Genomic DNA, 27430 nt, shown 5'->3' with positions numbered 1-27430 from the left:
ATCTCCAGAGACTTTCATTTGCTGTTAAAATAGTAAAAAAGCCTGTCATCAGGAGTTATGASATTATTTGGAAAAAATTAAATAAGTTTTTTTGTTTGGGTTTCCTCCCATGATTTAATGTCTAGTATAGCGCAGAGGTGAATGCAAGCCTAGGAAAATGGAACTGCTGCTTGGCTTGTATCTATTGCTGAGGGAAAACATACAAAACAGAATTGCTAAAAAACAAATACTAAAATTCATACAGGCAGCTTTAATTAGTAAAGATTAGAAGTGAAAAATTAAGTAAGTTAATTCCCTGTCTCAAACAGTTTTGCACAGATGTAGCTCCAAGACTACTAAGAGACAGACTTTTTCAGCCTCGCATTACACAAACACCAAATATTGAGCAAAACCCTGCACCACACAGTAAGAGCATAAAAATTTGTACCAATTGTACACATTTTTATATATTAAACACTTATTGACTAATAAACAACAGTACTGTACAATTGCTTTGTGTTCCTAGCATGGATACTTACTGAAGTCTAAGGACAACAGGCAAGGAGATACAAAAAATCATGTGGATGGCTTAGGCTTTTCATTCAAAATTACTTCAGTAAGGAAACACATCTTCCTTACAATTTTGATGAAGCATCATGCAAGGCAGCTTGTCAGCTTAAATAAGGAAAGATACGTTTCATTTACATATGTGCACTTATTCCCATACATCAAATTAAATAGAATCACAGCATAAAAAATTGACAATTTTCTTTTTCTTATACACAGTCTTATCTTGAATGTGAACTCTGTTTCACTGGGCTCTCCTGCTTTGAACAAAAATTGTCCCAATACGAAGAATCCTCAGCTGTGACTGGAATACCAGATACAACTAAATCTTCGAAAGTCAATAATGCAAATTGTGGTTGGTTAGGCTCCATGGAATGTGCCTACAGAAAACACATATTAGCATAACATTAATAAATAAATAAATAACAATTTTCTTTCTGTAAAATTCTGTCCTGTTTAAACTACACATTGCTTGCTGAAGAAGAAACAAAATATTCTACATTTGAAACTAATGTCACTGCCTCTAATTTGTGCTATGCAGGAACTATGAGAAGCATGCAATAGGTCATGCAGAAGAATCAAGTTTTTCTTTGAAACAGTTCACAAAACTGATGGAACAAGGGCTATAGAATGTTGCAATTATGACAATTGACTGTTATAGTCCAGAAAATCCAGTAAAAAATACCAGCATCAAAACAACTGCACTACATTCTGCAGCAGATATGATTATTTGAGACAATTGTGTGAGGAGTTTTTCCACTAGAGGTGTGCCTATTCACACTCTTTAATATCAGTAGTCACTGAAGTTTTGCTTGCTTCTCTCCAACTCAAATGCTACTTAAAAACCAAAGTGGTCACAATCAACCCACAATTCCCCTTGTTAAATCCACATGAGGACAAAGTGTGCTCTCCTCAAGTTCAGGGTTGTGAGCCCTCCTCGCCATCCTCAGGATCCTGAACTCCTGCATCTCGTGCTCTCGGAGCCCTGCAGCTGCACACCGATCTCTGACACATCATGTTGACACCCCAGTCTGCAATGGTGTGCAGGCACTTCAAAGGCACCCAAGCCTTCTCCTGGAGAAGGTTTTGAGAATTGATTCATAATTAGACCTTAYAGACCCTGTCTTGCTTACATCTGACTGCTTGAGGTGACTCAGTCCAAAGACMATTTTGAGGATTTTGTTATTCCTTCGCATCACATAGATGAAGGTAGATCAGYAAACAGGCAAAAAGCAAAGAACATTTATTCTCACTCAGTATCTGAGCAGTACTGTTACAAATAAATGCAGTGACAACAAAATGGTTTGTGCTTGTAACAACACAGAAAAACTCTTAGTTGCCAAGGCAGACTGAAAGCAAAAGTGACTGAGYTGTCTGCCACTTTATGTCCTTACACAAGTGACATGGTGTCGACACATTCCTGTTCATCTGACATTTTGGAGATGAGGAAAAGCTCTAGCAATGGTGCCAAGAGCCATGCAAGTGACATCACAGATGATACCAAACATGAWCTAAGCCTCCGAGCTAAGCAGCTGTCAACGTACGTACTTTGAACTTCAGCGCGTGCTTGTGTGAAGAAGTGTCCTGATTGAATTCATCACAACTCTTGTGAAATTCAGCAAGTGATAGACAGAAGATACTTTCTATCCTACACAGATTTATAAATCATTTTAAACTCAGCCATCTTTTATTGAAACTTGCCTCAGATAAATGTCTAGATCTACGTTAGGAGCACAGACAAATGCTCTGTTTCTCCAAGCATATAGCAATCACTAGCATTTTGTTAAGACCCTTGACACTAGAGGTTTTTAACTATAGTGCATTGACATAACAATTGATCTTTCCTGGAAACTGTAGGTACATGTTATCATTCAAGAAAGCTGAAAGCAAATGTTTTGCAAGCAGGCCATAATGAATTACTCCTGTGATTGCAGAGGGAACAAACACTGACATCATGAAACAAATGGCTAACATTTACATACRCTTTAAGCTAGAATGGACAACTTTTTCTTTCAACATGTCTAGTAATAAATAGAATCCTTGTAATGGTTCTTTTACAAAGAGAGAAGGCAACTTTCATTTTCTTCACATTCCTTTTAGAAGGAGGCCTAAAAACGCACAGCACAATAATACATAAATTTTCACTTAATTTCCTTATTGTGGAGTCCCAGAATGCTCTCTTATCCTGCTTAAAATGACCTTATTTCAGTGAATTGAGATAATGAAATTTAAGTCACCACAAATTTAGTCAATGGACAAGTAAGCCTTCGTGACTCCTCTTGATTCAAAGACTTTTCATCATAACCTGTGATACCATGACTGTTTTTTGTATGGTAAGTTTAATGTATGTGACATGATGGTGAAGGTCAATACTTAAAAATCCTGGATTTCTGCAGACTACTTAGGTAATTGTCTTTTGAAATAATGGCCACCTTCTTTTCACTTCAGACTTACAGTTATCAGAAGGATAACATGCAATCCCACTGGGAACTTACATGTGTCCTGTGAAACAGAATGCACATAATTTCTTAAAAAGTATTTGTGAACTGATTTATCACAGTAAATACTCAGAGGCAGTTTACACCTCTTTTTTTTTTTYTTTAAATCTAACCAATACTAGTTAAAAAGTCTGCCTCTCTTTGTTATGCATGATCATAGACTTTACTACCATGATAGACAGTGTGCATTACCACTTTCATACTTTTATCCATTGCTATACTAATTTTTTTCTAGTTCCTGGTAGAATTTTTGCATCTAAATAACAGAAAACAACTAACCCATTTTCTTGTGAGCAACTAGAACACCAGAGAAAAATCTGGCAATCTGCTGATGGTCTGGCTGTTTTGGCTACAACTTTCCAGTCTGCCTCTCCCTTAAATTTGACTTTTATTGCTATTTTCACGACTGAGGTTTTTTTTTTTAAATTACACAGAAAATCCTGAAAAGCTTTTAAGTAGCTTTGCTCTTTCTCTCAATGGAGACACCACATGGAATGAAGACTAACACTGCTGTTCTTCCCATCTGTTGGTTGTTGCTGCTTGTCTCAAGGGTTATCTTGTCATAATGGTGTTTGAACGATGGATCTGCTCTGGGATACATGCACTGACAGTCCCCCATTAAAATCAACTTGGTGAGGTGTCATACAAGTTTAGCAGTCCAGATTGGTTCACTGCTTCCATCTCCCTCTGTGAAAACCATCTTTCCCACATGAATTCCAGCAGGCTSTGACAAAAAATCACTTAATCTTCTCTTGAATGAACACGCTGAACACTGCAATACAGGCATTACAGACTTGACATTATCTGGTGTTGTCCTCTGAAACTATTTCTCCTTCCCAGACCTTTGCTGAAACAGGCACAACAGAAATAGAGGAAACAGTTCAGTGATACTGCTTGGTTCTGGTTAATACTGTGCTGAAAGTAAGCCTTCTCCTTGGCCCTGTACATGAGATAACATGCTTTTAGCTACAGCTACATCAAGAAGTGAAACTATTTCTTACATCAGAATCCTTCTGCACAAATCCCTCTTGTTTCCCAAGCGCCACTGCAACATGATGATGGTCATCCAAGCGGGTTTCCTAGTGAAGATAAAAAATGGTCATGTAAATGCATTTTCTCTACTCTGTTTCCAGCAAAGACCATATAAATGTTTAGAATATGGTTCAGAACAATAGCAGAACATAATTTAAAATATTTTAAAATAATGACATTCAAAAAAAAATAGTACTTTTTAGCACTTTTGTAGAAGAGCTTAATGATGCAGATACATTAAAATATTCACAGGGCTGAGGACTGGTTACTGTAGGTTACCATCACCTTATCCATTTGTAGATATTTATATTCAAGTTTGTGACCAGAGCATTCCTTTACCAGCTCCTCCCTAGTCCCAAACCATATAACCTATCTTAGCTATTCCTTTCCAATTAGAAAAATTATGAACCTGTGGAAGGAAGGTATTCTGAAAAACAACCTTGTCAGTGTAAGCTTAAGCCAATGACTCTCTCCCTCTTGGCTCAGACAGCATATAAGAGCATGACTTTAAACTTCTGATGTAGCCTGAGTACTGTTATGTGTAAATACAAATCAGTGTTTCTAGATATGTAACTATGTATTTAGTAATATAGTTTTTACCTATTCAACAGTTTTGTTTGAAAGTGTTTTCTTCTAGGAAGGCTAAGAATTCATCCTAAACAATTTCAGGAAAAAGAACCCTAAAGACTTTTACATACTGTTTCTGAGTAATGCCTATTCTCAAGTCAAGATGTAATTCCACTGGCTTTTAAAAAAAAWTATATACATATATATATGCAAGAGGAGGAAATAAAATTTCCCTTGCTTCTTTATCCAAATGTTTTCACATAATTTCTGCACAGACTTTCTAAAACAGAAACAAAGAATACCAAGAGTTTTACCTAGAAAAGTGATCAATTTAGATATTGCCATTAATTTGAAAATCAGTCATTGGGATATTCTCCTGGGAGGTAAGACTGAATCTCCAAACTTGACTTCCTTGAGAAATATTCTAACAGCATTCTAACTAATTATTATACAAAGAAAGTACCATGATGTCCTTCTCTTTCCTTGACAGGTTGTTGGTTGCCCCGTTTCTTTTCCCCTTTTCATCTAAGCAAAATGTCTTTTAGAACAATGGTGTCAACCTGCATTAGGTTCTTTACAGCCTGTCTACTACATAGTGTTTTCAAAGACTTCAGTTGCCAGGATRCCATTTCTGTAATTCCCAAACAGCCCTGCATATATATATAAATATTTWAAAAAGGTGCGAAGYTGCTCAGCTCAAACCTACTCAACCCAACTCAGCCAAGGCAGCAGCTGCTGCAGTCATGTGTAGCACCAGTACGACTGTGAAACTGGGGTACTTTTCTGGAAAACATGGTGTCACGGTTTGAACTGGGCCAAAAGCCAAAAGCACTCACCCACGACGTTCCCTCCCCCCCACTGGAGAGGCAGAAGGGAGAGCAAAAGCCCAATTAACACGAAAATTTATGGCTTTCAGATAACATAACATAATTGAGAGAAAGATACGTATATGCTCCAGAGAATGGTCAGACAGGCTGAATAACTTAGGTTGCAAAATAGATTTATTACTAAAAACTACTAAGAATACTACTGCACCGGGGAGAAGAACAAAGAGAGGGAAAAATTTACAAGAAGAAAATAAAAACGGACATTTTAAGACACCCGTTAACCTTTCTGGGGACCTGTCTCTGTCTCAGGTTGTCCCTCTCCACCCCCCCATGTCTTCCCGCACACAAAGGGGGCAGAGATTAAAGTTTAACATAGATCAGACTACTCATTACGGTTATCATCCAGCATCATAGGAGGAGCGTTCTTACAGCTCCAAGCTGTGGAAGTTCTTTTCCCAAGAAACAGTCAGTGTATAACTGTTGATGGCAAGGGATTCTTTTCTTTACCTCGTGGGAAAAAGGAAAAACTGTTCTCCAAGGCTGAACTGCGTTATTTCGGCAGCATAAGACCACTATCACAAATCTCCTGGCAGAAACACAGTTCCTTCTAAGCATCCACTTGCTTCAGATGTGGGGCGGGGCCACCCTCTTCCTCCCTGCAGAACATAATTTCTTCTTAGCATCAACGCACTTCAGATGTGAGGGGGAGCCAAGCCTCTTCCCCCTTTTTTTGGCTTCTAATCRGTTCAGTCCAGTCCTCAAAGGCCAGGTTTTTTTTTTCTCAGAGCACAGTCGCTTTCTTTTCTATACAGGTCTCTGAAGAAATAGTCCTTTCGAGAACAGCTTGTTTTCTCCATGCTCGAGTACCACAGCAATGGCACAGCAACCTGTCTTCTTCTTACTGTGATCTTGGATTTCCATTTTTTTTCTTACATCTCCTCACCTTCCTGCTCTGTTTTTCCCCAGTGCATGATAYTAACAACCTAAAAACTAAATGGCGGCTGCCCTCTATCTTGTTTTGAATTCTTCTTAAGTACAAAACCATATGTAATCACAGAGGTGTAACTAGCCTGTGCAATTGGCCCAGGCCTGACCAGCAGCCTGTCCATCAACCTCAGAGCCACAATGGTTTGGTTCTAAAACACAGGGGTAGGGCTCCTTTTCCTGGAGAATGAGAAAGCTTCTAGAACTTCCTCACAGGAGCCATCTYTGTGGTTTCTTGGTCCCATCCCCCCACCACCAAAAATCGAAGTGAGTAAAACCAGGACACAAGAGTACCTTGGCAGAGAGGGGCTGGTGAGGAAATGGAACTGTGCTTTTMCCTTGATCTCTTCAGCACCAAAACTGTGCCCATTTGACAGCTTTAGCAGTGAACTTTATAACTTCACCTACTTAAAAAAACTCCACCAAGCTCATGTTGTCACACCTTTCTGCAAAATGCTAGTAAGAAAATGAGTATTTTAAATTCTGTCTAGATTAGGAAAAATATTTAATAGCATAAGAAACACTAACAAATCCACAGCATAAGCAGTTCTTTCCATGACTGCAAGAACTACAAATGTACTCACAATGAAGTATTTCACTGGGTTTTCCACTCCTTTACTAGGGTACAACTGAAAATAAGTCAAGCATAAAGAATGCTACTGGGTAACCATTCATACCCAGTATGAACATTTCTATAACTTCCACAAAAATAAGAAAGACTATGAAAATTAGATGCTTGATCAGGTGTTGCTAAAGCATTTTTATAGTTCTAGGGTGGCAGTGTTTTGTGTTTGTCTAGATAGAAAAATTACCACATCCAGTTTTTAATAATTTCATTTCCCTCCTTCTTTAATTTTTTTTTGCATGTCCAAGAGGTCAAAGACAGATCAGAACAGAGGGCACAGAAYAGCACACTCAGCAGTGGCTTACACCTGTAATCAGTGGCTTACACTGGCAAACGATTTTAAGCACAGAATTTTCTTTTTTCGTGAGGTCAACTTAGATTACTTCTTGTCTATTCAACTAAAACCATATTAGAGATAATATTTTACACATTAGAAAAATAATGGGGTTTTTTTCAGTTCAAAGCTGCATTTAAGAGGCAGTGACTGTTTAAACAGGCCTTCCCTGCAGAGACCCTGGCCAATGAACAGTGAATGAAAAAGGTTCCATTCCATTTATTTCATGTATCCTCTGTGGTCACAAAAGAGTTATCAGCATCTTACAATAAAACACAACAAACTATGCCCTTCATCTGTCTTTGCTGTTTCAGAGCAATGTAAACCCAAATAAAATACAGAAACAAACATCTTTCCTGGCCCTTACTAGTGGCCAGCAAAAACCCTAAGCTATAGAATTAATGAAACATACTGAAACTATAAGAAACAGCAGATCAGCTTGCTTCCCTGGAGATACTGCTACACCAGCTTATAAAATTAATATTGTAAATGGAAACAGATGATTAAATAAAAAGAGAGCAATCATATAGAATTCCTTCAAGGCAGGCAGTTTGTTTTGTTAAGATTGCKCTCCAGAAAACATATAATGGATGAAAATCTGGTTTTGTCTGCACAGAACAAAAGTGTTACTAGACACTTACAGAGACTTACAATGATCTCATTTCAAACACTCAGCACAATGATGTGTCTGCGATTCAAATCATTGCGAATTCACTCAAAAACAGACAGCTTATGAGGAAACTCTCTCTTCCYAGCCAGCAGAATTGACTGATGAATKAATCYAGTTGGATTAGCCAGTCTTAGAAATAACAGTTTCTAATCTTGTTTATTCTTGACAATGCAACAGGATTAACTTCTCTTMTTAAAGGTGAAAGATGCCAACTACAGTTGCACACCAGCAATTAATAAATTGATCCAGGTAACCTCTCTTTGAAGTTCGTGTTCTGAAAGTAATTTATTTGCATATAAACAAATGAARCAAATATGTGAATAAATGGAAAAAAATACTTGTGCAACAGCAGTTGTGCCAAGTGATTCTTAATGCCAGAGSAAAGTTCTGGATAAATCATGTGCTTCCCTTATAAAATAGCTGTACCCAAAACTGAGGTAGGTACCAAACCAGAAAAGTCATACGTCTCATTTAAAATTCTTCTTTAATATCGATTCCAGTAAGTGCTATCCAGTTATTCTTCCTGRTCAACTGTACACAACTGGGACCAAAAAGGAAAGGATCATTAATACATTTAACATTTTGCAAATCAGTAACTAGGAATTATTTTTTTTCATTGAGTCATAGAATGGGTTACATTAGAAGAGACCTCAAATATCTCGTTCCAACTCCCCTGCCTTTGACAGGGACTTCTTCCATTAGATCAGGTTGCTCAGTGCTCTATCCAATCTTGCCTTGCACATTTCCAAGGATGGGACATCCATAAGTTCTCTGGGCAACCTGTTTCTGGTGCCAATATATGTTCCAGTGCCAATATATTTTTCCAAATATAAGATCTGCTACAAATCTAAAACATATGTTTATCTCTTTAAATAACAGAACTTGTCATAACTGTTTTCAATCAACTTCTTTAATTTTTACTAAAATTAGCTACTACTTCATTCACAGTTTAACACAGTAGGTAGCTCATACCAAGCAGTCTCCTCACTGGCAGGGCATTATGAGAAACTGRAGTCCTTGACTTTGTTTCAGTGTGTTATCCATGTTATTCTCATCCTAAATTCAAAACACAGCACTATGCCAGCTACTAAGAAGAAAATAAACTGTATCAGAGATGAAACCAGGACAAGTTTATTGCCCAAGTTTATTTTCTTCAAAGGAAGTAAATGAAGCATATAGAATTACCCATAATAATCAACATCATCAACATCATCATAATGACTGTATCCTAAATCAACACCCTGGCAAAATAYTGTTASCACTCTTCACTGARTTAGCTGTCTTCTAGAWATTRCAAAACAAAGTCACCTTTTTGAAAYGAGGAAAGTGTGCACTGTCTACTGAAAAGTAACATATTGAACACATAGACCAGAGATACCGTAAAATTAAAACGATGTTTTTAAATGACGCTTTTTTTTCTACAACTCCTTCCAAAACAGCTGAAGGGAATCTGCATAGCAATCTCTGGAATACTGTATGAAAACAAGACCATAAAGCTAAATCCTTCCATCAAAAATCAAACAAGAAGGGGCTGTTTCTGAGCAACTGCCTTCCATTAAAGCTAAAAAATACGTGGAATGAAGGGGGACAAAGATACCTTTGGTAATTAAACCCTTGGTAAAAGGACCACAAACAGTCAATTACTGAACAAAGTAGTTAATTYGGTATTTACAATGAAATAACAGAAATTTTTGCACTGTTCACAGAAAATTCTATCTCCAATTTGAATTGGCTCTGACTGTGAACATTTACAGGGTGCCTGAATAGYGTCAACTTTGATTTGTTCTGATTCATTAGTATTTCTCTTGACCTTTTGGTCAAGTATACAAGCATGACAAGTATAAGGTGGTGGATCTTTTCTTGGTCTTTATGAATTTAAAGTTGTCTTTTTCACAGTACACGGTAATTTCTGAAGGACATTTCAGAATTTTTTGTGTAATTTAAATGGRTAAAATCCCATTTATTTCTCCCTTCCATTTTTATTAAATTAGGTTCTCTTTCAAACTGTAATGAGACAACCAAAAATATGTGATAATTCAATTTTAAACAGTCTTGCTCTCTTTGATCATTTCCTTTCACTATGATATAGGCAGCTTTGAAAAGTAAAAGGGAGGTCATTGCCTTTYTTTATTTGATAAAAAAGCTCCCTCCAGTAAACATAGCACAGCAGGGAACCTAAGGAAAAAACTGCATCAATAACCTGTAGTCTTACAGGTGCCTTACAGTTTGCTCTTGGGTGACTCTTTCAGATTTCTCAAAAYTAGTGTTTTCAACTAAAAAGCTATTTCAAAAATATGATGAGACAAAAAAAGACTTTTCTAAGCAAGAAWTGGACACAAAATTAAAAGAAACTTAGGAAGAGACAAAAAAGTAAAGTGATACTTAATTTTAGGTTCCCTGGAGACTGGTAACTGAAAAACATTTTATTTATTTCATTTTAATGAATGTTGACATTTAACCGAGCTTGTATTTAAAACAAACTTGATATGAAGCTCTTTCTTTGAAATACTGGAATCTGCCTCATTATAATGCTACACTCTTGGGAAGCAGGAGGGCAAGTGTGGAAGTGGAAACATTCCTCAGGAAAAAAATTGCACAAACCTTCTAGAACCTTCTAGCAGTAATTACTAAGGGAAATTCAAACAATCAGAAAGCATTTAAGTATTATATCATTACATCATCATCTTCAGGCTATTTCTGTCAATCAAGCACATGCACGTCAAAGACCAAAATCAGGAGTTCCAGAATTCAATTAAGAGAGCTACATGTTCCCTAGTGCCATGGGACACTGCAGTAATGCAGAAAGCATTCTGGTTCAAAATGTGTCACAGTAACTTCTTTTGCCAGTGTAATTCCAACTAGTGAATTTCATGACATACTGATATTGCCATWCCATATAGGAATTGTGTAAGAGGGCTGATTTAGTATGCATAGACTTATAAAATTGCAACATAAAACCAAAAGCAGATAGGAATGCTGAATGCAATGAACTGTGAAGATATAAACTTGTACTCTAAAGTTAAACATGGAACATTCATTCTCAACACATGTACAGGGTATGTGTAGTTTGTTTACTAAAGAAAATAAGCATACAGCAGAAATTTGTCATTTAGACAGCTCTATTGGAACACCTGTCTCCAACAATGTAGGTGTTTTCAAAATGCAAATATCTATTTGAAACTGAATAATCTCACTGAAAAGAGCACTTGACAGTTTGTTCTATTTTTTTGCTTTGTTTAAAGTTGTTGAACAAACATATCTCTGGGGTGTAGAGAAATGAGATTGTGATTTGTTTTTTAAACTTGTTTTTTAGGTAATTAAACAATTTGAGATCATTGTGAATCCGAATCATTTAGGCTGGAAAACACCTTTAACACCAGCATGTCCAACTGTTAGGCTAGCACTGCCAGGTCCACCAGTAAACCATGTCCCTATCAGTTCTTCCCCTGCATATCCTTTGAACTACACAAGATAATACTGATAATTTCTTACCAAATCAGAAAGGATAGATGTTTCGTTGATAACCCAAATAACTTTGAAGAAGGAAAACAAAAGCCCAAAACTCAAGACTCACATAGACTATTCAGGATAAACTAAACTTTGATTAAGCAAGAGCAAATTTTTTCATCTATCCGCTCCCACAGCAGCCACTTCGAGCTCACAAAAGCACAAGTTTCTTGTGTGGACAAGAAGTACCAAAGGGGCTGAAGACATATCCTCCATTTCAAAATCTAACATAAACACTAATGGAGTTAGTTAATCACTAGATTCCATTCTAGACCAACTGATGAAGAACTTTATATCTTAGACACTGTTCAAGAAAACAGGTCTGAATATACTTCTGTGAACTTCATGCACACCTTAGAATGACTTTCATAGAGTGCAGGAAATATATTCCASGAAGAGGAAAAATAAAAAGACATTATATAGAATGTATATATGGGRTGTTCTTGCAATTGTCAAAAGTACTTCAAAATGCTGCAGATTTATATCTTAACCCCTTTTGATTACTATATGCTCAATTGGGTTATACAGAATAAAGATGTGAAGTTGCAATTWAAAAAAAATCATATACACAATGCAACCATAAGGATTTGAGACTGTTTATCACTAGTGAAAATATATTCTTTACCTCAAATGTCCACTCCTCTTCTTTTTCTCCATCCAGAAGCATTTTTGTCTCCTTATACACCTTCCCTATTTCCAGTTGCAATGGAGACACATTAAATTCAATTCTTTGCAARTTAAAGCCAATTCCAACTCCAATAGCCTTTAAGAAGCTTTCCTTTAAGGCCTAAAAGACACAATGAATGTATTTTATTCATACGGCTGTTTTCAAAGTGTTCTATAAACATTACCTCTGAATACACATTGTAGACAAATTTAAGACTTGTACATGTATRCTTATGCATACATAAATGTGAAGGTAGACTGATGCAATTACCAAGAGAAAAAGTTATCAGCATTGTTTATACCCAGCCTAACTTGCTGCATTAAAATAAACATGAAACTGAAATTACTCAGTGGCACACACAGCTATGAACCCTTTACCTTGTTCTGCTATGTTTTTAAAACTACTAATGAATCTGGAAATGTTAGCTGCACTATGGTTCTCACAGTTATTTTGTTACTAAAATAATCACTGAAATATAAAGTCCAAGAATGTCTTCATGTGAAAGAGTATCAGGTAGCACCAGGGGAGTTTAGATTGGATAATGGGAAAAATTTCTTCATCAAATGCCTTTTCAAGCACTGGAACAGGCTGCCCATGGAAGTGGTTGAGCCACCAACCCTGAAATTCTTTAAAATATTGGTAGAGGTGGTGCTTAGGGACATAGGGGGTTTGATGATCTTAGATGTCTTTTCCAACCTAAACCATTCTATTATTCTWTGCAACTATAAAAAAATTACATTTTTAGTACAATGAAAATATCAAATCATATAAAAAAAAGAATGTGCACATTTGCAGACTGTAAATAGGAAGAGAAACATTACCCAGTGCCGATAAAACATATCCAGCTGCATCCATTCATTACTCATTGACTTGATTACATCCCACTCTGTCTCAGTAAACTGTCGCTTCATTAGGTGAAAGAAATTTGGAATTGAGCTACTACCTATAAATCAGACAGATATTTACAGACATTTCAACAGAGTAGCAATAATAAACTAATTAATTACTTTACATTATTGCTCTAGAAAAAGCTCATAGGAAAAAAAAAATTATGAACCAACTCTGCTCCACACTTTGAATTCATACAGCTTCAGTGCAGTGAACTAATGATTGTCCAGGACATAGCATTTCCAGCATTCTCTAAAAGGCAAAGTATTTAACCAATGCTTATTTTATATAAATATATATACACATAAAAGATTTCATTTAATTACAAAATAGCATATACAGTCTCTCGTATCTGACAGCTTAATCTAGTAACATTTTATAAAACAGCATGCTGTTTGCCAAAATTTATCAAGCTMTTCTGCCTCCTGCTCTTGGATGCTGGGATACAAAAGAAACACTTTTTAAGAACTTGTAGAAGCAGAGTCTTTCAAATTTATCCCACACATATTAAGCTATTGGAATTGGASTTACTATGGAAGAAAAATGGGGGTAGAGAGGTACCTGTAACAACAGTAAGAAATATACCAAGGGAAATAAAATCCCCCAAAAAACACACCCTCAAAGTACAAAACCTTCAAATCCCTCGATTAAATTTAACCTTCCTCTAAAAATAAGCACAGCTGTGTGGCACTGCAGCAGCTCTTCAGGGGCTACATCACTTTTCCCCATTGGTCTAAATTTACTTTGTAGAAGACAATAGAGTGTGTGGTTATATTGATCAACAGCATTTCTATAATACATTGAAAGCTATGGACCTCATTACATGCTTGGCTACTCAACTGCATTTTTAAAGTGACGAGAACACCTTAAGACAGAAATTCGGCTGACAGTCGCAGCAGTAAACTAATGGAATGATCCAGAACAATAGAAGGACAGGACTAACTTCCCTCTGGAGAAAGAAACAGTAAAAGAAAAAACAACCACAATGTYAAGTATGTTTTCATGAATTATCAAGGCAAATGCTATATCCATCTAAATACACAATCCAACTACCCTGAAATAATGAAAAMTAGCAAAAAAAATGCTGAACTCTGAGAAAAGTATTTTCTTTCATTTCTGTGTTTATATGACTCATTTTACAATTAAATAAGTACATTAATACCTGCTCTAAACAATCCACTTCTTTTCCCCCCCTCCTCTTCTTTTCTCAAATATTTAAGACAACAGTGGTGAGGATCCAGCCTGTTCTTGTGATTCAAATGACAATGTTCCAGAATGACCTAGTGTACCCTTCCTCCTCCATTACATTCAGAGAGTTTTCCTCCATTCAATAAGCCAGGACTACTCTTACTAACAGAGAAAATCCCCCAAGATTATTCACACTATGATACCTTTACCACATAGAGGCATATAAAGACTTCTGTATCATCAATCCTGCCAAATTTTATCACATGTGGCAAATACACTCGATACTTAAACTAYTTACTACACCAAATGCATATGAAATCCATATGCTACTGCTTCTTCCCTCATTGTTCACCCCTTTTTTTGTCCTAGGTTTCTTCAACTGCTCAGCCACAGTTCTCAACATCCATGTTCAAATTTACGCACTATTTTCCCCTCCACTCCAGCCGACTGTGACATTCCTCCTCTGAAAAGCTCAGCATCACTCTCCTAAAGTACACTCCCTCCCTGATTCCCTAATTGCAKTAAGTGGCTTCACTCTGAGGAATGGGACTCAGGGCTATTGTTCTCCACACGTTACTTGCAGTAGTACCACAGCCTGCCTAGTCCATCTCCCCATAGTTGCTTCAGTGAGGAGAGAAAGGCAGATTCACAGAACCATGGGGAAAATGTAGGTTGAAAAGGAYCTTTGAAGACCACCTGGTCCAACCTTCTGTTGAAAAACAGARCCTTATGTTGGGTTACCAAGGGCCTTGTCAAGAAGAATATTTCACCTCTTCTCTGGGGAACCTAGTCCAGTGTTCTACTGCTCTCATGGAGAAGATTTGCTCTACAGAGACAGAATTACCCCTGAAGCAACCTAAGCCTGCTGCCTTTTGCCCTGTTCCTGTGCACGCTCATGAAGACAACTRTGTACATCCTCTCTGCAGCTACATTTCAGGTAGGCTGTGATTAGATTTCCCTCCTCAGGTTCCCATCTCCATTAGCATTTCTATATAGGTCAAGTGCCCCAACCCTCTAATCACCTTGGTGGCTCCTCACTAAACCCCCTTCAATTTTCCCATGTCTTTCATGACATAGGAGATATGAAGGGGCCAAAACCAGAAGCAGAAGAAGGTTTCTGTTTAAACGCTACATTTTTTGCTTTTAGTTTAACGGGGGCAGGAAAAAGGCCTCAATCGTACTTGCCACAATTTATAAAAAACTTTCTTTGAAAGAACATGAACAAGTACCATGTAGCAATTAATTATTTGACTTTAAATTTGCATCCTAAAGTGGCTCCCACTTGTCAACTTGTTTCAGAAATAAATTTACTTCTTAAGTAAGTACTTCTAACTTGCCCACGCCAGGAAATAGAATTTTTCAAAATAACAAACTAATTATTTTTAACGCTCAGCATTAATTATATTGCCCTCTCTGATTTTAAAATACATTCCCTGTTAATAAACTTTTAAGCACATTAGATCCTTATGAATATAAGATGAGTAATCGTTCAAAAATTGCCTTCTATTCATTAAAAATACAATCTAAACCAAAGTTAAGTTTCTTCACTAAATTAAAAGCACACAATAACCCGGAAATTTCAGGAAGGGTGAGGAGAGGAAMTAGTGAGTGGTACTGGAAAAAAAAAGTCCAATGCTAAGCCTGGAAAGTAAGCATCCTCTATAGAGGCAAGCAGGTGTATGCATATGTGTGTGAATTTCAGATTTTCGCATGAGCTRTTTACACTAATACATAATGCCATTTTTTCCACTGCAATGACAACTTGGTTTTTATTAAATTTTTTTAAAGACTAGGSAAAAAATCTGCTTTGTGTTTTCCCTGTAGAACAACAATCCTTCAGAGCAGATGTAAAAGACTRATTTTAAAAAGAGGCAGGCATGAAGAGTAAGACAACAGACTATATTCTCTAGCCCTAAGTGCAAATGCAYTTTAGAAATAGTACATAAATACAGGATAATTTCCTCCCATTCTTCTACCTGCTAAAGAATCCAAACAAGTTGCATTTGTAGGAAGACAAAAGACAACCAGAATTAAGATGCATGTAAATTACGATACTATTAATAGTGAAGAATACTATCCATAGTAACACAGAAATCTTCATACAGTTCGTTTATGTATTTACAAACATCAAGTAAATCATAAGTCATACTTTGGTAATAATGTACACTTAACAGAGACAGRGTACAAACTTGTACCCAAAATTATTAAAGCCATCACATGCTTTCTCAAAAACAGTGAGAAGAGTAGATGACTGACCATCTGCACTACAGATTTCACTAGCTAACACTCTTCAACTTGTTTTGGTCAGATACAAACTAACTAGCTTCCAAAGCTACTACTGCCAGCTCATTGATCAACTAAGCTCCTGAAAAACACAACAAACAAACAAACAAACCCAAACAAAACCTAACCCAAACACTTAAAACAAAAATACAAAACAAATCCCAGAATGTGAACAACCTCCTCATTGCCTTGAACTGCACAGAAGACACAGGTCAGGGATCAAGAACTAATACCTAATCAATACCATCAGTTTGCTTTCAGATGGGAAACAGGTAAAGTGGCAGTGTGACATGTTGTACATAGTAAAACAAAYGACTGAAGCATGAACAGATCAATCTACCTAACAATGTGAAACACAAGATAGCTATAAAGCCCATAAACTAACCAACTGTATTGGATGAATGTTTCAAGTCCTAGACTCTCGRGCTGACAATCCCAAGGTGTAGGACACATGCCATATTTGATCAAATTCTATTGTCCCTAAAGGAAACCAAAGTAAACTGATAAAGAGAAAACATTTCTTCTGCAACAGATGCCCACATTCTAATTGTTTATTAATACCAAGTAACCCTTGTAAAGATGTTTAAAAACAACACAAGGCAAATAATTAGTGAGATAAATGACTAACTTACAAGACCCAGATAGAACATTAACAATGCATGGTTTTTCAATCTACTAGCTCACACAGCTTTACTGTGAATTGGAAATTGGATTTACATTCTCTGACCTCTACACTTCCTGTCAGTATCCAGCAATTCTCAATTATTTGTATGTTAAACATCCATTCCCATCAYGTTACTATTGATGTGTTTTATCCTGGCAACCATCAGAGAATCAACACTAACCTAAAAAAAGCCTTAAAATTTGACATTACCTCCTATGAATTGCTCAACATTTTCCAGTTTGTAAAAATGGCAAAGTCATAAAGAGACCGGAATAATTTGATAATGTTTTATATTTTCTCTGCAGTTAGCATCATTAAGTCTTTACAATATTAGAGAAACTTCTGAAGTTTCAATTGCATTAGTATGGTTGGGTCTAACAACAGCGACAAACATTCAATCAAGTTGCCTTGATAGTAAATATAAAACAAAAGAAAGTAGAGAATCAAAATGGCTTATACAGCTCTACCTCTAAAACTTTATTGACTGGAAAAGCAGCGGTTTTGACACAGCTATGGCTTGGTTAAAAAACCTGAAGAAAAGACACAAGCTGTTAACTGGATACCTCATATCTGATGAATTTAAAGACAATTAGCACACAGTCTGCAGTAGATCTATGCTTTTCATCATTTGTTCTGAAAATTTTAGAAAATGCCAGATCCTCTCAAATTTTSTTCAGACTCCAGAATATTTTTACATGTACTTTCTATGCCGAACATTCAGCTGGAACATATACTTGTTATTGAAGAGATTGGAATCAAACATGCACAAGTGCAAGCTCATGGTTTTAGCTTGCTTCCAAGTGGAGAAAATAAAAGCATTTAAAATACAAGGGTCTTAATCACTAAGATGRCTCAGGAACCTCAAATTCTTTGAGCAAAATGTACTTACAACTAAACAGTGACAGCAAAAAAGAAAGTGAGCAGCAATTAAACAAGAAACTCTTGTGTTTGTCAACTTATACCTTTCAATTGCTTAAGCTCTTTCCAAGAAGTTGTATGACCACAGCCAGCAGAGCTCTACATAGTCACAATAGTTCAGCAAAAACATATATTACCCTACAAAAAAAAAGGCATTTTAACCAGCTTTTCATTACAGAACATGTATCAGTTAAAACAATCATTCCATTGCCAGAACTGCAGGAACTCCACTTCCTTTCAACACTTATGAAGTTGTGCTGCATCACACTAAAAATAAAAACAAACCCCMAAATCAAAACAAATATAAAAACATACTTTCCTTTATAAAGCAAGTCGTGAGGACACAACTACAGATGTAAAAAAAAAAGTCAAAAAAAGTCCAAATAATGACAGCTCTTTAAAGGCCACAGATATTTAGGTACATAATGTGTTTTAATGGAGCGAGATCTGCTGCTCTTTGAAAGGTAACAAAAACTTTAAGAGGCTGTCAGTGCAGCAGCTCCCACGAATAATATATGTGTCTGACTATCGCTAAGCTTACACTACATAGTAAGCCACCAGATCTCTTAAATGTTTTATTATATTTTATGATGTAATATACTAGAAAGTCTTTCTACACATTCAGAGAGATTGTGTTGACTGAAATAGTTGGCAATTAATCCTCTGCTGTAAAATTTACATTTTAAAGAAAACCTGTAACTTAATAGAATCTACTATTCCAAGAAAACAGACAAGCAAAAAAAGGAGATTTAATCACAATATCAGGTTTTTCTTTCTGAGTATCAAGCAGGAAAAACTAGGTATTTAGAGACAGTGTAAYTATAGGGAAAGTAGGCCCATCTTTAAGAAGCTAGTTTCACTGCAGAACTCAGGGATGTGTTGGAATCCAGCTAGTACTCAGTATMTAAAAAGCTATACTCAATAAAACRGGKGGAAAATTCTCRGTAYCTAAGTCATCCTCATTTTCCACATGAATTTCAGTATATGACTCACACTTTGTAACACCTCCCTGATCTGACCAATGCAGTTTCTTCCCTGCAGTTTTTTCCTGGGAAACTCTGCGACCCAAGCATAGGCTGCTTCAAACTGAGCTGGTTTCCCTGGAAGAGTCTGAGGAGAGATCTCTCCTCTAAATTTGGTTCTCTATATYAAGACATACATTCAGGGGCTACGTCCTTCAACATCACCATATCCTACTGCAGTAACGAATCCAATGAACAGAGTTCCTTTGTAATAGAAGAAGAAAGGACATTGCACAGAAGTGTGTCCCAGAACACGAATTGCACAGCCGAATGCAGTAAAAATGTCCCTTTTTTYCACACTTAAAACTTTCTTCCCTCTGTCTGTACACCATCTTTCTTTCTTTTCCCCCTTCATAATGAAGTCCAAAATACCCCACATGACAACAGAAGCAGTATTAGTATTTCAAATTTGGGAATCAACCTCYCCTTCATAAGGACATTATTTATAAACAAATGAACAAAAATCCAAAATCCCAAAACCTTATAAAGCCATTTGTTTGGCTTGCCAGCAGATGAAAGACTATTTGGCCCMCTTGACAGCTAAAATCCAGCATGTTTTGCTTGTTTGGTCTTCCCACAGAGAAGAGATAGCAGTTAGCTACTCATTGGCATGCTGTACCCCCATTTCCTTCCCTGTAACAACACACAAATCAACTTCTGCCACGGCAGGAGCTGTCTTTTATCTGGCCAAAAAAGCTATACAAGAAAAGATKCAAGAGGAAGATAAATGTAATGCAACATGGCAAAAGCAGATGAAAAAGCAGGGGMACAGAGATGAAAAACTGATGAACTTCAATGGTCTATTCACCTGTATCAGCTGTATCTACTCTTGTAGATACCATCTCCAAGCATTTGCTTTGCTTTTATTAAATTGGTTTCTACTAGGAAAGAAAAAAGGAAGATATACATGTTTAATACAGAACCCAACAAGTCTGATGAAAAAACAGGAAAACTATACGGGCCAAGTAATAATTTTTTAATGCACTACAAAATTGGATTTTCCACCAAAATGCAACACAGCACATAAYAGCCATGAACACTTAGAATTCCTAGCACCAACCCGTAAATGGCAASAAAACAGCTACCTAGCAAATGTCTCCTGATCCTAAATTATCCTGAAAACCTGAGATAACAACAGCAACTTGTCATCTTTATTGAGGAAATACAAAAATATTTGTCTTGTTGAAAATCAGAATTTGTCTTGGAAAGGAGATACATCAGGGAAATGCAGTTGAGGCTATTTTTTTTACATTTACTGAGGAGACTTGTGAAATATTTAAGGTCAATTCCTATCATATCATACGTCAGTCTGAAAAAATTTGCAAATCTGTCTCTAAGAGACTGTCTCATAACCTTGAAACCAGCAAGACCTCTGAACTGTAATATCTGCACAGCCAATATCCAAATAACCTTTTGACAAYCCAAAGTCAGCTTCTGTTTTCCAGCCCTTGTAACAAATACATGTATCTGTAGAGCTGAAGCTATTGGAAACYATGTTAGCAAGAAATTCCTCAAATGGCAATTTTTTATTACTTACATAGTAATTACTTAACCTTAGTACTTGGATCTTCTTTTTCTGCTACACTTTCTTAATTTGGAAAGCCAAAGCTAACTGTCATTAGTGCAGGCTAAGAAGTATTTTAATTCTGTTAAAAAAAATCAGTTCTGTTTTGCTGCTCATTGTGAATGTATAATTTAATTTCCCAAAACACAAATTTGGTAATAAATTGTGATTATTAAAAATCCAGTGTACAGAATGGAAAAAAAAACCACAACACCAAAACAATCTGACAAGCATTCTAATAGTTACTCTTTGTTCCATGCCTTATTTTGACTAAACACTCCCATTTTAAGATGTTTCTTTTTTATTGCTAGTTTACCCCTCATTTTAAACATATCTATTCTCCACAGCTTGATTTGACAGTTCTAAATTTTACCATCAGTTTATATTTTAATCCAAATGGTTTTACATTTTTCTATTAAAGAGATAGTCATAGAGGATTAAGAGTGTTTCTTTGGAAAATAGAGAAATTTTCCCTTAATAGGAGATTTAATCACAATATAAACTTTTTCTTTCACAGTTCATCAAATATTGGTGCTTCATCAATTACAGAATTGTGTAATTCCAGGTTAAAACTGTGTTAGAAATGTGAATAAAGCACAACAATGAAAGTGCTATAAAATATGTATTCTTTAAGAGTACCTTTAAAATGGCTGTTTCTTCCCAGTTGCAAACAGAACAAGAACAAAGAAATGCTTCCCTGTTTATTCACTGTAAGTGCATAGAATCACTGATTCTTTAGCTCAACAAGGATATTAGCTTTTTGACACTCCTTCACATCTAAAAATSATGTGCTTATGTACRTATTTATAAATTATGACTTCTTTGATCTGCTACAAATAACATTTAAACCAAACCCTTGTTAATTTATTCATTCCAAACATTGCATCTACACACCTAAAGCTGTAACATTAGCTAACAATTTGGTGATTATCTCTAGCAGTAAAGGACTAGATAYTGATTCCTGTTATGAGATTCACTGAAACACAATTAAAAAGAGTTAAAACTTCGTTTAAGGTAAAGTTAAGTCACCTTAAGGACAAAAAGTAGGCAAAGAACAATATGCTTTGGAATTTCTTCCTAGGTTAGCAAATTTTTACTGAAAAGATGAAAAGTAGAAATTAAAAAAACATTTCAGAGTTCAAAAAAGTGAACATGGCTGCTAGATAAAAGATGTGCCAAATATGTTAACTATGATGTAGTGTGCCTAACTCAATTAGGCTTAGAATGCACCAAAACAAACAGTACCAAGGTTAAAACGGTCGGGAGAGGGAGAGGGAGAGGGAGCTGTCCTCCACTAGCTAGACTGACGTATTGTATTTATTTTCTTTTGGGACTTAAATACTCTGATTCATGCATGAGCTGTCTGATTTGAAAACTCTATCATGTCTTGCATTACCTCACCACAATAATGTAATGACAATAAAAAGAGAAAAATTAGTCAAGTTCTCTTTATCTATCTTTACCTCAGAGAAAACCAGTTTTAAATAATCAGGTGTATGGACATAATAGCCTACTTTCTTAAAAAAGCATTTAATGGAGTATTTTTAGATCAAATTAATTTTTCTGTAAAATTCACATGCAGAAAATTTACTCTTTGTGTCTTTTAACAAGCAAGCCTAGCATAAAATGAAAATATTAATGAGAAAACCTAATTTTACTGCATGTCAAATATTTAATTCTGGAATAAAATTGAGATTGGAGATGTGCAGATCAAAGTAAATATAATGTGATAGGTAAGAAAGATTGCAGGCTGATTTTAAAAGATATGGGATGAACTGCTAATTTATTTACCTTTGCAAATCCATCTAAGCTAAGAAATTGCATTAGTGAAAAGAAATTCACTTGCACAGTGGGAAAGCTCTTGAGCCTAAAATCGAACTTTTTTCAAATGCTAAAGGCAATCTTTACTAAGCTATAATTATTTCCTCAGTCTCTGAAAATGTTCTCCTTTACAGAGTTTAAGTGACTGGTAAATCAACATCCCACACACCACCTAAACCAAGGTGACACTTGTTGCAAAATTTGTTGTCCTTAACTTAAAAATCAAACATAAGTTCAATTTTTTCACAGGAGTTAATAGTACTATGAGAATCCTTATAGTTTCTTTTGTGAAAGGCTTAAAATAATTTCATATGCCAAATAATGTAAACAGAGACTGGTACTAACAAATTTACAGGACAGTGCATCTTTTTCCAAATGACTCAAGAGTTCATCTTAAACTGATCTAAAGAGAAGAAAATAATCACTGATTTCAGTACTTCTTCAAAAACAATTAAACTGAAAGACTGATTTAAATCTACAATAACCTGCCAGATAACCAAAAGGCAGCAACACACAATACCCAAAGAAGATATTTTCCTTTTCTACCATCTGTAAATACTACAGTATTTACTTCAATATCTGAATACAGCAAAAAAGGTGACAAACTGTTGCATACCTGTAGAATTTTTGTAGAMCTGTTGCTTTTTGCAGTCATAAGAATAGCCTCTAGCATGGCCTGACTGCACCTTTGAAGAAGGCTATGACTTGTAGTAGTTTAATTTCTCAGATTTTAAGAATGAAGCACAAGTAATATGGAAAGAGGCAGCTTGTTATGAACAACAAATAAAACAAAAMCACATAGCATGGATTAAAAAGTGACACAAAAATGTTTATGTACACCAGGATTCCTTCTTGTTACATACTAGCACACAAACAGCAGATTTTTCAAAACTTCCAGCTGCATGATACTCTTGTACATCTACACTGCAGATTTTGCATGCTCGCTGGTTGAAAAATAAAGGAATGCAGGAGCTACCCTACTAGAGACCTCAATCAGGATGCTGCTGGTCAACATTACAAGATGAAGTACTTTGTATTTAAACAAGTGTCTGATGTAAACAAACAAAACTACTGAAATGTACTTTGTTCACGGGGAACTCTTTGTCCTTGTAGCTGTTCTAGCAAAAGACATTTATAGTGGTTTCACCTTCAGAAATATAATGTACTTAGCAACTGCAGAACAAGAGCACCACTCAGTGGAACTATCAGAGAAAATAATACTGGGAAAGTCAGTGTTACCTGTCCAAAACCCAGCAATAAAAYGACGTTTCAGGTGATTCTACTAAGACTAAAATCTTCCTCGGAAAAATTTCAGGTGAAACAATGGCCAACTTCATATTACAGAGAGTATAATTTCAAGTTCTATCCTTAACATTACTTATTTGCTGCCTACTTTCCCACATACAACTATGACACTTTCAATAGTATCTTATTTCTTTTTCAAAAGTACAAATTATATTTACAAAAAGGAAGACAGATGTACCATCTTTTACCACTCAGTTTTTGGAATCAATGCATTTTTTATGTATTTCCAGCATAATCACCATTTTTCTCTCTCTGGGTAAAAACACTGAAGCCTGTCTGCATCAGATCTCAAACTACTACTTAGTCTTCAGATCTCAGAAATAAAGTTTAACATGTTTCCTAAAACTTGTCAGCTGGACACTGACAACATATAATTTGCAGCAGCATAAAATACCAGCAGAGGATGTAGGATATCTCTACTTACACATACAAATGTTTCAATTTTTCTGTAAAACTTTGAATTTTGCACTTCCCAAGAAAAGCTTCAAATACAAATGCTCAAACATTTTGACTTTCACTACTTACCTACTGAAACTAGAAAGCTTTTTGAAATAAGCAATTGTAACTAGTGAGTCTTGCAGTAAGGCCAGTGGCAGCCCAACCCATGTGTTTCCAAGGGTACTGTGTCTAGGTGCTACGGTTTTCATGGAAGCCTGTAGAGTGCTGTGTTTTAGGTCTCTGCCTAACACAGAGTTGAGAGCACATAAGCATCAGCACTGTTTGCACAGCACTCAATTGTGCTCCCCCAGCAAACGGGGTGAGGGTACGCAGACATTGTAAAGAGTCATAGCTGTGACCTCACGTTGCTTGCTTTGCCTGACAGGGCCATGATGAAAGCACCATTGAAGCTTAACATGGTTATTTGGGCCCTGTGTTACTGCAGTCCTGCCAGGGGTGCCCTTGTACCAAAGCAGCCTAACCCACTATACACAATTGCTGCCACAAAACATACAASAGCTCTGGTGGGGGATCCTCCAAAGGCTGCCCTGTGGCCTCACATGCTGGCCACCATCTTCAGAGCGAGGGTCTGCAGCAGATGGGAGTCACAGGCAAGAACTTCMGATTGCAGCAAAGTTCCTGTGCATCCTAGCTAAACATGCCAGTCCAAAAGTGTACACATGTAGCTGAACTCAAAAAGGTGTAAAGGGAACAGACAGAAGGCTATCCAGTCAGGGTTTATATGAATCTCTACCTTTCAACACCCTGTATTTTGCAGCACAAAAGACTGGGCAACTCAAAAATTATGAAGAAACATTCTTTAAGAACACAGCTACTACTGTCATATCTAAAAAACTAGAATTCCAATGAATCATAAACTCCAGTATGTTTCTCCTTTAACCCAGTCAAGCACCAATGARCACTTGCAAACTAAAAGATCTCCATAAAACTGTATTTAAAAATACRGTTTGCTACAATCCTAATTTATAGTTTTGGTCCTAACATTCCGTAATCTATACAGTCATTTCATACAAACAGGACAATAACTATACTTTGTAAAGTTTAGTCTTTTACTAAGGGCACCTCACRTTTCCTCCTCAAGATCCCCTCTCACTGAGGATTACTGCATATTCACAGAGAATCCATRTTGCCAGTTGGCTGACACATAAAATGACCATACTTTTGACAAGTGAGTAAYACAGAAAGTCTCATGGGGATGGATATCATTGTACCTATTTGGAACAACGTCCCTACTTCTACCTAACAGACAGCAAATCCATAAAGTTTCTGCAGATGCTGGTACTGTAGCATATCAYAGCAGGATACATGACCTTATTTCCCCAGGTTTCTGCTTCTCTAAATGGGAAATTTATCTCTATCCATCCTAAGARGCACCCCAAAATAAACCATAAGGCGTGCATTTAACAGTTAGAAACCCCAAATACACAATACATTCATAGACTCTCCTCTAGTTAACTAAATTTCTAGGACACAGATTGGTTCTTCAGGAAATGTGAAAATATTCAGTACTCAAACACTACAGGATCTGCTTTGGTCACCATAATGCRTTACCTGGTAAACTGGTCTTCATAATATCAATGCCAACTTGTAGCTCAGGCTCAGCAGCAAGGACTGCATAATCTCCTTGATGAGAGATATTGAAGTTGTAATTTGAATTGATACCAAGTAAGTTATTGGCCAGGAAAGGTTTTCCTTTTGATGTCCTTTGCAAATGGACTTCATTCCAAGGTATGCGCAGCTCTTCTGCAATTAATTTCCGCATCAGCAGGCGGCCAGCCTATGAAATAAAATGGAAGTGATTCATACACAACTATCCTGCTATTTGGCTGCTAGAAAACCACTTATCTAAAAAAATGTGGTTTTATTACTGTTGATATTGTCATGTGTTTTAGCCGTACAATTTAAATTTCTCCCTTCTATAAAAGCCTGTGTCAAGTAAGCTAAAGCAAGAGTTCACCAGACCGGAGTATCAAGTACATTATCACTATTAGCATAGTCAACAGAAGACCAAAAGCAGTCCCAGTCTAGACAAACCACAGTASTTCCTTTTTCTACCTTATTTACAATACTTTATGCCACAAATACTCTTTACACCATCCTAATATTGTATCAACAGCCTTCCTTTCAGTGCACCTATTCCACTACTTAGGTGCTAAATGAAATACTCAACAGCTAAAAATGATGAGTGACTCCTTACAAATTACCAGGTGTGTAATTACGGTATTAGTATCAGAGATTTAAAAGCTGAATCATATAAAAGAGCTTTATTTTCCTGCATATTACACTGWTGTCTTGTGTATAGCCTCCCAGGGTACGCTGATTTTGTCTTCTGATTTGGCATCAGGACTTAGAAGTTGTGAAGTCTTTCAGAATAATTAATGACAGTGGGCTTATAACACCCTTCTTTGCTCCTTAGTGACGCAGAGCTTTATACTTTTATACATCAAACCTTATACTCTAGTTTTACATCCTTGAAATGTCCTTGAAAGCCATGCTTTCCTACGAGAAACGAGGAATTTGGACAACACTGSCTCCGCAGCGAGACAACCGCGTCCCCGCTCCCCATGTACCAAGGCGGCTTTGGCGTCGCGGGCAAAGACAAACTGGCCGATGCGGTCCTTCTCCTCAGGCTGCACCAACTGCGCGGCCAGGAGCCACTCCCGGCGGCGGGGTCGCCAWGCGCCGCAGGGGAAGGCCCAGCGCACGCTGCCCATGGCCCGGGCCCGCAGCGCCGACACCGCCGCACCACCCGCACCCTCCCACAGGCCCGCCCGGCGCCGCCATGACCCGCCTCCTTGGCCCGGAGAGAGCCTATCAGCGTGCAGGAAGCACGGAAGGCCCCGCCTCTAAAAAGGAAAGTCCAATCCGATGTCAGAGAGCCCGTGAGTGACAGCCAAATGCGCCAGGTACCGACCTATCAGAGGACAGGCGGCGCCTGCGGTTGAGATGCACCGYGGTGTCGTCAGAGAGGAGCCCGCTCAGGGAGATGGGCGGGCTCTCACCTGGAGTGACGGCTGGCAGAACCATTCCCAGTGCAAGGAGCAGGAGAATGACGCCGGAA

At 36.9% G+C, this 27430-nt stretch overlaps 1 protein-coding gene across 2 annotated transcripts; it reads right to left on the bottom strand.

The window, feature by feature from the left end:
• AASDHPPT (aminoadipate-semialdehyde dehydrogenase-phosphopantetheinyl transferase) lies at positions 1–27430 on the bottom strand. Of its 2 annotated transcripts, none has more exons than XM_057372481.1 (6): positions 27372–27430; positions 25921–26146; positions 13079–13200; positions 12216–12377; positions 4046–4123; positions 1–926 (listed from the first exon to the last, which is right to left on the bottom strand). In XM_057372481.1, exons 2-6 carry the CDS (start codon positions 26129–26131, stop codon positions 768–770), a joined length of 732 nt encoding a protein of 243 aa, XP_057228464.1. In that variant the 5' UTR covers positions 26132–26146; positions 27372–27430; the 3' UTR covers positions 1–767. The 2 variants fall into 2 exon arrangements, with proteins under 2 accessions (XP_057228464.1, XP_057228463.1); XM_057372480.1 differs by lacking the exon at positions 27372–27430 and adding an exon at positions 26940–27129.

Source organism: Malurus melanocephalus, unplaced genomic scaffold (assembly GCF_030028575.1).
Source record: "Malurus melanocephalus ecotype Western Australia unplaced genomic scaffold, MMel_1.1 scaffold_172, whole genome shotgun sequence".
NCBI classification, from domain to species: Eukaryota; Metazoa; Chordata; class Aves; order Passeriformes; family Maluridae; genus Malurus; species Malurus melanocephalus.
Note: the sequence above shows the minus strand (reverse complement) of the source record. Positions and strands in the feature narration are given on the sequence as shown.